The 12,819-nt window shown below is 41.3% G+C and overlaps 1 protein-coding gene across 1 annotated transcript; it reads right to left on the bottom strand.

Moving 5' to 3' along the window:
- Positions 1–295: 295 nt before the first annotated feature.
- On the bottom strand, positions 296–11,935 carry LOC106812622 (thioredoxin domain-containing protein 5-like). The gene is made up of 15 exons (XM_014816535.1): positions 11,690–11,935; positions 8,531–8,621; positions 6,935–6,993; positions 6,579–6,690; positions 5,345–5,539; positions 5,040–5,126; positions 4,376–4,492; positions 4,015–4,197; positions 3,687–3,773; positions 3,371–3,481; positions 2,917–3,099; positions 2,463–2,552; positions 2,205–2,345; positions 1,831–2,040; positions 296–1,382 (listed from the first exon to the last, which is right to left on the bottom strand). The coding sequence occupies exons 1-15, from the start codon at positions 11,848–11,850 to the stop codon at positions 1,257–1,259; spliced, it is 1,953 nt and encodes a 650-aa protein (XP_014672021.1). The 5' UTR covers positions 11,851–11,935; the 3' UTR covers positions 296–1,256.
- Positions 11,936–12,819: the final 884 nt, after the last annotated feature.

Raw genomic sequence — 12,819 nt, 5'->3', positions numbered from 1 at the left:
TCAAATCACAGCTAAAATAGGTAAGATAATGGTATCAGAAATTTTACATACATGTATACATAAATTCTTTTAATTAGCAAGGTAGTAGGTACAAAGCGGATAATAATATTCTGGATGGGGTTTCTGACCATGGTCAGGTATTTCTCCAAAAGCAAGCTACGATGATGGTACCTAGCTCAAGGCAGTCAAAATAATACATTGTAAAAAAGACCGCATCTTGAAGTTAGGGTGTGTTGTGATAATATAATGACTGTGATCGGTCCCTATTATGACATACACCTCTAAGTGGTCATTGTTAGATTTTAATCAACATTTTATTGTATTATTATATAGTACATCAGCTATTTAACTATAGACAGATCAATCTCCCGCAGACCAATTCAACCTGAGATGAGGTAACCGAGAACACTAGGAAACGTCATCGGTCACGTGACGTCTCGGGAACATTCACTGTATGTGCACTAGTAACTTCTGAGTAAGAGAATGTATATAGGCGGAATCAAGAGCTAATAATACCTCTATATATAAGGTCGTATATATAGTCTATAATTATTATAATAACGTATTATTAGCTCTTGGCGGAATGATATCTCCAACCCCCCCTATTTGTAGTCACATACAGAAGTGATATCAACCCACAAAACGATAACCAAACAATACCATCTGCATCCAGTAATAAGGCATTTATGTATGCTCGGGGATAATAATATACATTTGTTCATAGATCCACAGTAGCACACCAACAGCACGCGAATGCACACGACTCCACAAAGTTGCCCAAAGATTGAGAATGCTTTTACACTTCTATTTAGAAAAGGAAAGCATGACATCAAAAATATATAAACGGTTCTGTAAAAATTCACGAGATTTACTTTAGATAGGACAGAACCGGAGAGAATACTGAAACTCACGCATGTTTGACACGTCAGACACCCCACGATCAAAACAGTAACAACGATACTCCACCTAAAAAACCAGCCACTCAGCTCACGTTTCTCCCAAAGAGGGGTTTCTTCTACGAAATGCCACGACGAAAATAATTTCTGTTAGCGATTCCATTCACGGAATCAGTGCAACCACGACCTCCCCCCCTCCATCCCTCCCCATGAGCAAAAAAAAAACCGGCAAAAAAAAATTCGTCCATTTCGTTAACCACTATCACAAGACGAGGCCAGCAGCATCACCATAGAGATGTGAACGATAGCGCAGGGCAGGAGCTGTCCGACCGGCGACAACGCCGTACGTGCGACTGGAGCTTATAGTTCGTCGTGGGGTATGGAGTCTTCGACAAACGTTAGCAGTGCGTCAGCTGCGCGTGGACCCTGATATACCTCTACCATCCTTCCGTCGCGGAACAGCTTCAGTGTTGGGTACCCACGCACCTGCAGACGAGACAGAGAGAGATAAACTAGACGATCGCAGGGTAGCGAGAACGGCCTGCAACTTTGTCCAGTCCTCGAACGTTTTAGTCGAGAGTTGCTGTTAAATTGGCTTGTAAATTATTTAATTACGTTGGCTGACAAAATGCTCTAGGTGCGAGGCAAACTTTCGTTATCTCAGCTGACTAGCGATAAGGGAGAAGCGAAGTTCCCAGTCATCATGCGTAGTGTGGTAGGGATGGGCGTCACATGGGGGTTTCACGGATGACAATATCACGATTTGCAGTTATTTTGGACTTACATTTATTACGGTTTTACGTGATTTTTGTCAAAATATATAGGCATCTGTCCCCTTTCCCCATATATTATGTATATTTCCTTTACAAGGTGGCGCTATAATCACATGTGTAGAAAACCAACACGGGGTGGAAGTAGACATGAAGGTACAAACCTCGTGCTCTGCACACAACTCTTTATTCTGCGTGCAGTCCAGCTTGGCAATCTTAATCGTGGTTCGGTGGCTCAACTTCTCTGCTAGCTGATCCCAAATAGGTGCGAGAGTCTTGCAATGGCCACACCAGGGTGCATAGAACTTGACAAATGTGGTACCGGTGCCCACGACCGTATCGAATTCGCCAAGTGTGAGGCTCACCACTTTAGACTGTAAATAGCAGAGGCAAAAACTTACAAATCATGCACAAAGAGTGTATATCGATGCTTGCTACAACATCCAAGGCTTTACAACTTGAAACAACAGTCATATAGCATGCTATTTGGACAGAATTATTTAGGCAGCAGCGATAGTTTCAATAAAAAACCATTCACCTCTGTTTTTTCCTTTACTTCTTCCACAGGCACACTGGCTTCTTTTTCTTCAAGCTCCTCCTCGTTGTCTCCCTGCCCTGACATCTTCCGGGCGTATGCAAGAAGAGATTCCAAGGTACGACCGCCGTCATACTTTCCAGCCTAAAGAAAAATCGAATCGCACGTCATTCAAAGTAACTATGTTTGTACATTATTACATAAAAATGTCGACTAGTTCGTCACGTACAGCAACAAAATCGTTACGGACACTGGTCTCACCTCATTAACTCCATTCTCTAACCATAAGAGTGTAGGGTAGCTTCTCACGCTGAACTCTGCACATATAGTTGCATGCTCTGTACAGTCAACCTAGAAGACATGGTATATTAAACTGATAGAAATGCCTTGTGAGAGCGATAAAAATTAACCTGCATCCTTGATATATAGAATGAAATGTGAAGATTAGTTCTTCAATTAAACAAGCACAAAAACAAGCGAAAGCTTAATCATCATCATTTCGGCATTGAAATGCGTTGCTTCTGCATACAGTACATGATTAAATTCATTTCATCAGCCAACTCAATTTGGCTATCAGCATGGACACTCAAAAACACAGACACATTTATTAACACATTTACATTAACAATTTTACATTACAATAATAGAGTATTTCCCACCTTTACCGTCATACGTTTTCCCTGCTGCTTATGCTAACAATTACGTGCACACTAACCTTAGCTATGCTGACAGTCTTATCATCCTTTAACTGGGTGGCTAATTCTTGCCAGATGGGGGCCAGTCTTGTGCAGTGACCACACCATGGTGCATAGAACTTCACAAAGTGATTTCCTTCTTTCACATGTTCTTTGAAGTTTGCCTCAGTAAGTTGGTAGAGACCATCTTCTGCCTGAGGTGGCTGCACGCAGAAATATTAAGTCAGGAGTGGATAAGAGACAAAATTATTTTATTATTCATCAAATACCTACCGTTGATTAAATCAGTTGCTTAAAATGGCATGTGACTTTTTACTTCGAGCTTAATTTTCTGCATGATAAAAACCTTCACTATTAACATTTTATCCAGTCCACATGACGATAAATGCACACAGTGAGTACCGGTAACCCATTGACCTTTTCCACGGTTACGATCAGTGAGTGATTCGAAGTCTGACACGATCAATGAAGTACCTTCGCTTCTGCGGCAGCTTCCTCTTCTGCCTTAGTAGGATCAAAGTTCTTCATGCTCTGAACAAACTCTGAGAGGCTGTTGATGTCACGCCCCTTTGAGTAACGCATTACCTGAACAAAGCAACGATAGATTGATCGATTAATTGCTGACATATTACATGAATGGATTTATCATAAAATGAATTTACTCTTGTATTGTTACAAAGGTTAATGTTGCAAATACATGCACACAATACAAATCTGTGCAGATATTTGCTGGGTGAATATCGCTGCTATACATGCAACTGTAATAAAATATCTGGGATATAGAACTTACAGATTCCCCATCAACCATCCAGATAAGAGTTGGATAGCCAGAAACCTTGAATTGTGTGCATATTGGCTGGTTAGCAGTACAGTCAATCTGAAAGACAAGGTATATAACACTTTCCAGAATTGATAGTTTGTCCATTTCGGCATCTATATTCTTTAACGCATTGACTCCTTACCAATGTTACATTACCAGCCCTATTCTCCACGAGGAGAGAAGGAACTAAGAAGTAAATGTTAGAACTGAGATTACATTTGGGTACTGAAGTTTAGACTCCAATCCCTTCATCTTGCTGCCTCAAGTAACAGCAAGATGATGTAATTTCATCTCTCACCTTAGCAATAGTGACATCTTTATCTTCATCATATTTCTCAGCCAGCTGATTCCAAGTTGGAGTCAGTCTCTTGCAGTGGCCACACCATGGCGCATAGAACATGATGAAGAACTTGCCCTCGGCTATCGTCTCTTCAATTTTACTCTTCGTGAGAATGAGTAGGCCCTTTACTGGCCCCTCCTCCTGAGAATAAATAAACTCTTAGGCATTTGGCATCCGTGGCGCGTGTTTGTCGTGTGTTTTGGGGTATCGGAGTGGATGAGCAAATGATTTCGGTAACGGTTAGCAAAACAGGCGAGTAAGATTACATTAAAAGGGTTTTGGAGGGGAAGGATAGTTTACGTATAGTATAGGTAAGCACCTCATCAACTTTAGGTATCTTCTCTTGCTCTCCTGCTGGCGGGGCCTCTGCAGATTTCATCGCATTCGCGTAGGCTGTGAGCGTGCCGAAATCCCGCGGCTTCTTGTAAGTGTCCACCTGAGAAGATACCAATTATAGACTTTCAGTATCAGCGAGCATCTACGATAAGAAATGACAAGTACACAGAGAAATAAGTAGGACATTAACATTCATCCCGCAAGTACTTACTGAGCACAGGTACAGAAATATATACTGCTTACAGTAACCTAATTACTCGCTAGAATAAGATCACGACTCTAATGCATAACAAATTATTATCCATCAGATAAGTGAGCAAGTGTTACATAAACTGTGACCAAGATCCATAAATTGGCAAAGCGCTTTCGGAAAAATTTCATGTATAAGCTGTCCATCTGAGATACCGATTGTTTAAAGGGCAAAGCAGACCTTGCTGTATATTCCAAGGTACTGACAAGTGACCTATTCAACTAGGATTACTGACAGGTAGCCAATCACTGTTGCAAAAAGATGTTCTAAAAAGCAACTTGTTGTGCACTCACAAAAAAACACATAAACTGGTCTAGTTTGACCAACCTAGCAACGACGAATAAGGAGGGCTGTAGTTATTTGCTCGGGCGAATGGGTCAACTGACCAGATACTTACGACTTTGCCGTCCGCGATCCATAGTAGAGTTGGGAATCCTTGGATAGAGTAATCGCTGCACACGCTGCGGTACTGTGTGCAGTCCACCTGCATGGAGTACATTCATAACACTTAACAACGACTGTAAGCTAGTACACTCTATCACTTTATCTCACTTTACCTCTATCTAATTACATATATAAGTCATGGTTAAAGTAAATAATGATTGTTTAGCGAATAAAGGAACCCAATATAGAATAACTAGCTAAATCTGTGAGTATATGGTGCTCACTGTCATTGAACATGGTACGTTTCTCAATCGTTACCTTGGCAATCGTGACACCTCCTTCTTTCTGATAGTATTCAGCAAGCTCATCCCAGGTTGGAGCAAGCTGCTTGCAGTGGCCGCACCACGGTGCGTAGAACTTAACAAAGTGCTTTCCTTTGGCAACGTGTGCCTGTATCGTCTTGTCGGTGAGCTCCAATGTACCTGCTGCATCTTCTGCTTCGTCAGTCTTTTCCTAAAACAACAATGACACCGGTGTACACAAATGTAACTCTTGCACTGCTAGCAACGTCGCAAATCTACAGTGTAAAAGCAGACTCGTCGGTAAAATGTGATAAGAGTTTGTAATTGTGCCTGTACATCACCATGATTAGCCATATGTATAATTTAGAGGTGATAGTAAAAGCAGTGCTAATGAGTGTGTTAGTAAACAGCTAAGTATCTAATAGTATCTAAGCCAACTATTATAAGATGATCTAAATTACAGCTTGAAATAGTCGTCTTCGAATAAGTGTCAATGAAACTAAACAGGTAGATGTATATATTACACCCCCTCCCAAGTTTACAAATACGATTAAGAATAAATAGGATAGACAACAAGATTACATGTTGCATGGATATTTTGTTAATGGGCTTGCATGAGCACCTCAGCACCATGCCTGATTTTAATGGGATTATACGGGCAGGGGCAGAAACGGTCGCTAATTGATGCATAATTACACTTCATTATGCATGTAGCCATCTGTACCGTGACTATATAGACATCTTAGGTAACTGGATTTGCAACAGTAATGAGTAAAGTAACGTGATATACTCACGTATGCTATTTTCGCACCTACTTAAATAAATGATACTCTATTTTAATAAATGAGCAACACATGCTGTACTATACTCGTACATTTTTCCTGACTGGGTACCCTTTTGCTGCACGGATAATCTATCTCATAAACGTATAGCACGTAGCAGTAAACAGCTTTGTAAGCATTCATACATGCAACATATGAGCATTACACATGTATACATGTTGTGTACGAGGGCAAGACTGCAACCATACATTACTATATGCTGTCATGGCTGCCAGAGAGATCAGGCATCTAAATTCCCCATCTCTTAACTGACATTTCCATAACTCAATATGCTGGTCCCAAAAGTGTCGACTTATACGAGTTTTACTGTACTACGTTTCCGTGATCACGATCAAAATTCAGACCACAAAACTGCCAAATTCGTGAATTTTCCCTGACCTGCGGCAAATCCGGTTGGGTTTATCATACCTCTTGTTCACCCGTAGTCAAAATCATAGTAAGAAATTCTTGCAAAGATGTCAGGTCTCTGGCTCCTTTGTATCGCAAGGCCTCCTCCTCATCCGGTCGGAAGAGCTTTACCCTGTGCAAAAATAACCAATAAATTTGAAAAAGAAATTCTGATCCCCAGCCGATTCTCAATAGCATAACTATCACATTAATTCCCAGTTTTATTCCTTCTAAGTTGTCAATCGAACGTTTTTTTTCTGATACAGTGTTCAATATTCATGTATCATTGTCAATGCATGTATAATAATAATATGATCCAGAGAATGACTTATTAAAACGGCCAGCATTAGAAAGTATGATGACAAGTTCGAACTCACGTTGGATAACCGGAGACATCATGTTCCGAACAAAGAGCTGTCTCAACAGTACAGTCAACCTGAAAAGAAATGCAAAATGAATAATCTGCTTGAAAGATCCCAAAAATATCTCATGCCGGGTCAATGCAGACGCAAGGATAATAGGATGATTTTTAGGATATTTGATTCATTCTAGCTGCTATTCGTCAGGATGTGAGAGAAAAACAAGATTTGCTTTTAAACCTTACAGGCCAAGGATAGTTAATGTGGGAAAATAATGAATGCAGGAATACAAACAGTGTTATTTTATAAAACATAGCAATTTCACCCATTGGTTCTATGTTGAGCATATCAAGCTTATATAATTTTGCAGGGTGCTACAAAATTTTTTCCCACACTTGCCCGAAAAACAAATAAATACATACGATTTTTTCTATTACGAATTTAAATGGTTTCAAGAGCCCGGTTCAAAGGTAGTCACAATACAAGAAACAGCACACAAAACTTGATTCGATGAAAATCGATGAAAAGCGATGAAAATCCACACGAGCGAGTTAATTTCGGACGTTGGGATTAGAACCTATGCGAAGAGCGTCCTAATTAATGCACTTTGAGTAATTGACAGCAGTAGCCAACTGGCAGTGTTAACCTTTGAGAAGACATACGTACGGTGTAATCGGATTGAGAGTGCAGTTGGAGTCAGTAGTTTTAGAGAGCACTCATTAGAGACGTGGCCAACATAAGTAGCCTAGCTGCCTCTAGCATGCATGCATGCAGAAAAGAAGGAACCAGAAACAATTGGCAGCCAGCCAGGGGCGAGGGACTGGCCCAGGGCCCTCCACAACCAGGGGCCTCCACAACCACGTACGGGCCTCCACATATTTCATTAACAAAATTGTAAGGAAAAATGTAGGCTGACCTGAACGACACGCATGTATCAATCAAAACCATATTGCGCGCGTTTTACGTCATACATACGCAAGCCATATTGTATGATATATTATATTATAACAAAATATATTCATGCTATGACACAGCACGCAGTGTTTTAATTTTTCAAGTGTCAGTTTATTATCAAAAACCCACCTGTCACCACTCTCACAATAAATTAATAAAATATGTTCAAGTTTATTTAGGTCTGGATCGTAAGTGCAGAGAATATATAGTGGTGCATGCATGCAGATATAATAGGCGTACAAAGTATAACTGTATGCACTGATTGTTCCATTCGCATTGTTCTTTTCATTGAAATCTCGCCGCAGCAATGCAGCTTCTGTGCAAAACAATGCAAGGGACGGGTGAAAACAGAAAAATATCATTACTCTACTGTCTAGACATTCAATAAAAAAAACTTGCAATAAAGTGCAATTTCAAGCTACTTGCCCGGGGGCGAATTTTGGTTGCCACGGGCCATCGGGCAAGCGGGTTTGTCGCGCCCTGCTTATGGGGAAAGGTTGTGAGCCTCTCCCCACAACCAGTGGCTATATCCAATATAACTGGAAATGACTTATTCATGCAACCAAGAACCGGAATAATCCATGTGTGTGGTGATAAAACCAGTTGTGCGAAGACAAATCGGAAATCAGGTACAGCGAAGAAAATGTTATTGTCACTTACCTTTGCGATGACTACCTCAGGGTTGTCCTTCTCCAGGTAACTCTCGGCAAGTTTATCGAACGTGGGTGCTAACTTCTTGCAGTGCCCACACCTACAGAAATTATCATGCATTTCTAAGGTTTTTCATCGCAAGTTTGGCGAGAAAAAAAGGTGTATACATGCTATAGTGATGGTGGCATTTGGTTTCTTTTTCACAACTGATTATTGCTACCATAGATCAAACTGATTATCAATTAATATCAGTTTTTGTCAGTAATTTAAACGAAGGTGAAGTTTTTCTTTAATATCCACTACATGATTTTGTTTGTTTGGAAATATGTTCTCACATCTATATTTTTGGGAGGTCTGTATTTTTCAGAAAACATTTTATTGTGTAATCTGTCATTTTTCTATAATCCACTATACACCCGAGTGATGAGATATGTTCGTGGTGACATCCAGTTAATTACCACATGTATGCATTAATGATCGGAAAACCATTGTTATACAATCTACATGTAGTTTATGTCATGACCATATTGTATTAATTTGAGGCTGAAAAGTCACTATCGATTTTGCAACGTCATGCCAGTCAAGGAATGTTGTGTTACGCATGGGGTAGGGAAACAGCTAGGTTTTCAGGGTAAAGCCATGTTGCATAGAGCCACGTTAGCTTAGATTCCTATGTCGACTTGCATAGAACCATATGTTCCAAAATGATGTATATGCCTAAAAACTGGTTTACAAACTAATAACCTCTAAATAATCACAATAACAATTTGGTTTTTAAATTCAGGGCTGTGGTCTGTGTTGCTGATTTCAGATAAGAAATGACAAGAGCAATGTCTTCGAATTGACCAAATTTACCCGTGTATGATGATGACATGTGTAGTTGTCTACAATTGGTACAACCCCTCCCAGGACCTCCCGCATACGTCCACAAACAACATATCATCTGAAATTCCTGGGAAGGACCCCGCTTATTTATACATGCATTCATAATTATATAAAACTACAGTGTGGCCCCGTTATAACGCGATCGTTGGGGTCCATAAAATGTCATCGCGAAAAAAGCAGGGTCGCGCTAAATCAGGGTTCAAGAAAATTAGTGTATAAACTGACCGAATGTTGACCTAACAATGTTGAGCGAACAATGTGAATAAAACAATTAATGCATACAGTCATATACAAAACATGCACACAGCAACAAGTCACATAAACTCATTTAGTTGTGCGATCTATAGGCGATCGTCGATTCAACCTAAGGCCGGCTTAACTCACCAAAAAACTTGTCAGTTCCAGAAAGAGCAAAAAAAAGTCCAATGACTCATCGCGTTATATCCGAATTCACGTTAAATCGGGCCGCGTAAAATCAGAGTTTCACTGCACAAACATGTTCATGCTATAATGCATTAATTTTGTGTGTGCTCTACTCAGTTTCCCACCTTCCACCTTTTCTAACTGTGACCGCCTCCCCTTCTCCAACTCTTCCATACACATGATACATACATGTATATACGATGTACAGCCTACAGGCTCATAGTATTATCGTATTCTAGCTGTTGGGTGCGGTGCACTACGCTAAGAGTAAGATTCTAATCTGTTGGGGTCAGCAGGAGTCACCACTGTGAGCAGTTGGAGGGATGGATCGTTCCAGGATTATCATTATGTGCCAATCCTAAACACGGTGGCGATGCAAATTTAACCCAGATCATGAATCTAGCCATCGGTCAAACCACACCCATAACATATATTATACTAGGCTTAGTAGGTGTAACCTATATGGTTACTACAACTACTACCACTACCAGTACCACTACTGCAGTGCTACGGCAGTTACAGTTTTACTATTTAGTATTTACTATTTAGACTACTGCTTCCTGGCATCCCAAACGTCAACACAGATACTTACCAGGTAGCCACAAGTTCCCTTTTCGCTTAACACTATGTTGGCGAGAGGGTCACAAGCTGGCGCAAGAGAACCGCATTCGGCATGACGTGCGCTTCTACTTCTACTTCTATACTGGACAGTCCGTAAGGAATAAACGTCCAGGGAGTGCGCGAAAACTCCAGGTGCACGTGAGAGATTTGCATGGAATATTTTTAAAATGTAGGCAGTAATGTGTTCCAGAGATCGAGGCTTCTCTGAGCCAGGCACTTATTACTGAGTGTGACTAGCATACGGCAATAGGCTGTTGCGAGCTGTTAATAATTGCGCTACTATTAAACGTAAAATTATCCAACTTTTTATGATTCTTATCGCTTCTCTGTACTTCCACGCCTCGATTTATTATATGTGCGCTATCACTGAGTATGTATTTAGGAAATTTTATGAAATTCGGAGTTTGTTTTCAAGCAACCAGGTATTTCGGTTCACAGGCACTTGAAGCGTTTCAATAAAATATAATGCTAACTAAATACGAAATCTATTTACTACAAAATTCTTAATGTTTCTATAGGCCTACTCTCTTTCACCTATTATTGCCGATAGTTTCCTACCATTGCATTACTGGCTGCCATTGCTCTCGCGGCGCGACTGTTGCACGCTTACACTAATATATAGAGCAGCGGCGCAACTGTTGCACGCTTACACTAATATATAGAGCAGGTAAGAAAGCGCGATCCCAAAATTCGCTCGACGCTCGCTGCATTTCACACGATTTCAACACAAATACACATCCAACAGCTTCTATCTTTGTTTCTCCTTCAAGAACAGTGTTCACTTGTTATAAAAATATAATGTCGCTGTTCGTAACCGAGCTGTGTCACGCGAAATCCCACAGAGACTCTTGCGTTCACTAGCACTGCGCACTGGATGTTACGAACTCAAGTACATGGCTAAAGGCGGTGCGCTGCATTTTGGGTGCAAAATTGCAATCGGCGTACGGGCCGCATTAGCAGCGCATGCATTTTGCATGCGATCTCACGAAATTTCAATGAACCGCGTTCTGTCCCAATATAACCCTTACCAAAATATAAAAAAGGTTATATGGGACAGAATTATTCGGTCTACTGCGGCTACAGACGCATCTATTGACTATATATAACAACTTTATAGTTGTTATATATAGTCAATAGAATGATGCGTGTGTGCTGTAGCTGCAGGTGCGGACTTGTTCTTGCTGCCAGTGCCTACGACGTGTAACAGTGACAGTCGGAGAGCCTGGTCGGTTTACTTACCAGGGTGCATAAAACATAATAAAGTGAGGTTTGGACCAGATCTGTTTCGTGAAATCCTCCGCTGTGAAACTCGGGCAAATTGTTCCATGCTCATCGTCCGTCAATGCCGTACAACCAAAGAACAACACAGTTACGGTAAGGGTGAAAACAATGTTATACATCTTGAAATAAGGAACACGGCCTCACACCGACGTCGACAGTAAGAAGATAGAGAAGAGACACCGGATGCTCACTAAAGCCAAGCCGGATACGGATCACACGTGGCGCTGTTTGGGATTATATGCGCATGCGTACACTAACGAAGGACCTGACAGGTCGTCGACCGTAGATATTTAGCGCAAATATTGAAATATAATTTAACATACGGCATGTTGCCCGACATGATACATGTGTAATATATATGTATGTGTGTAATAGCTAAGACAATTATGATTCAAATGTTTATATTTGCAAATCTTTTTGCAAAACGGAGACGGAGTTTGTATCATAGCAAGAGCAGATAATACACATGTGTATTATCTGCTCTTGATCATAGCAATAGATAGACAATGTTGTACCCCCTGTCGGTCCCCAATGCCGATATCTACACAATTTTTCACGCTAGATAGCGCCACGCATCTTCCTCTTTGAATAGTGCGTTCGATTTGCTTCCCCAAGTTAACCTGGGTCTACTCGGGCCAGCCCCAAATTCGTTCGNGGGATGCAAAACGCATATCCGTCCCCCCACCAACAGCATACGAAGGCGCCCCACCCTCACGATGGGCACCCATTACATCCCCCTCACGGCGAGAATACAACGCATCACCCTCACGTTGAGACAATAACGGAACGCCCTCAGGGTGTCCGATTTCTCGCAGATTACTTGCTCGCCTCGTGCGAGTAGAATAAGGGTCCTCCTCAGCCCACGTAGAATTACGCATGACGCGCGGCGCAGGGCTAACAGTAGCCCGACCCACCGACGGCGACCAATTAGCGCGTTCAGTTGCTGCCTCGTCGAGATCAATAATACACGAGAATGAATCACGTCGACGAGGGGGAGTTCTACTCAACTCCCTACCCTTACTCGGGGTCAAGGATGTTGGCGGAGTTAACTCATTATCCTCCACCATCCCCCTCACGGCACCAGTTGT

This window comes from Priapulus caudatus, unplaced genomic scaffold, assembly GCF_000485595.1.
Source record: "Priapulus caudatus unplaced genomic scaffold, Priapulus_caudatus-5.0.1 Scaffold667, whole genome shotgun sequence".
Classification (NCBI taxonomy): Eukaryota; Metazoa; Priapulida; class Priapulimorpha; order Priapulimorphida; family Priapulidae; genus Priapulus; species Priapulus caudatus.
This window is presented reverse-complemented; position numbering and strand designations above follow the sequence as displayed.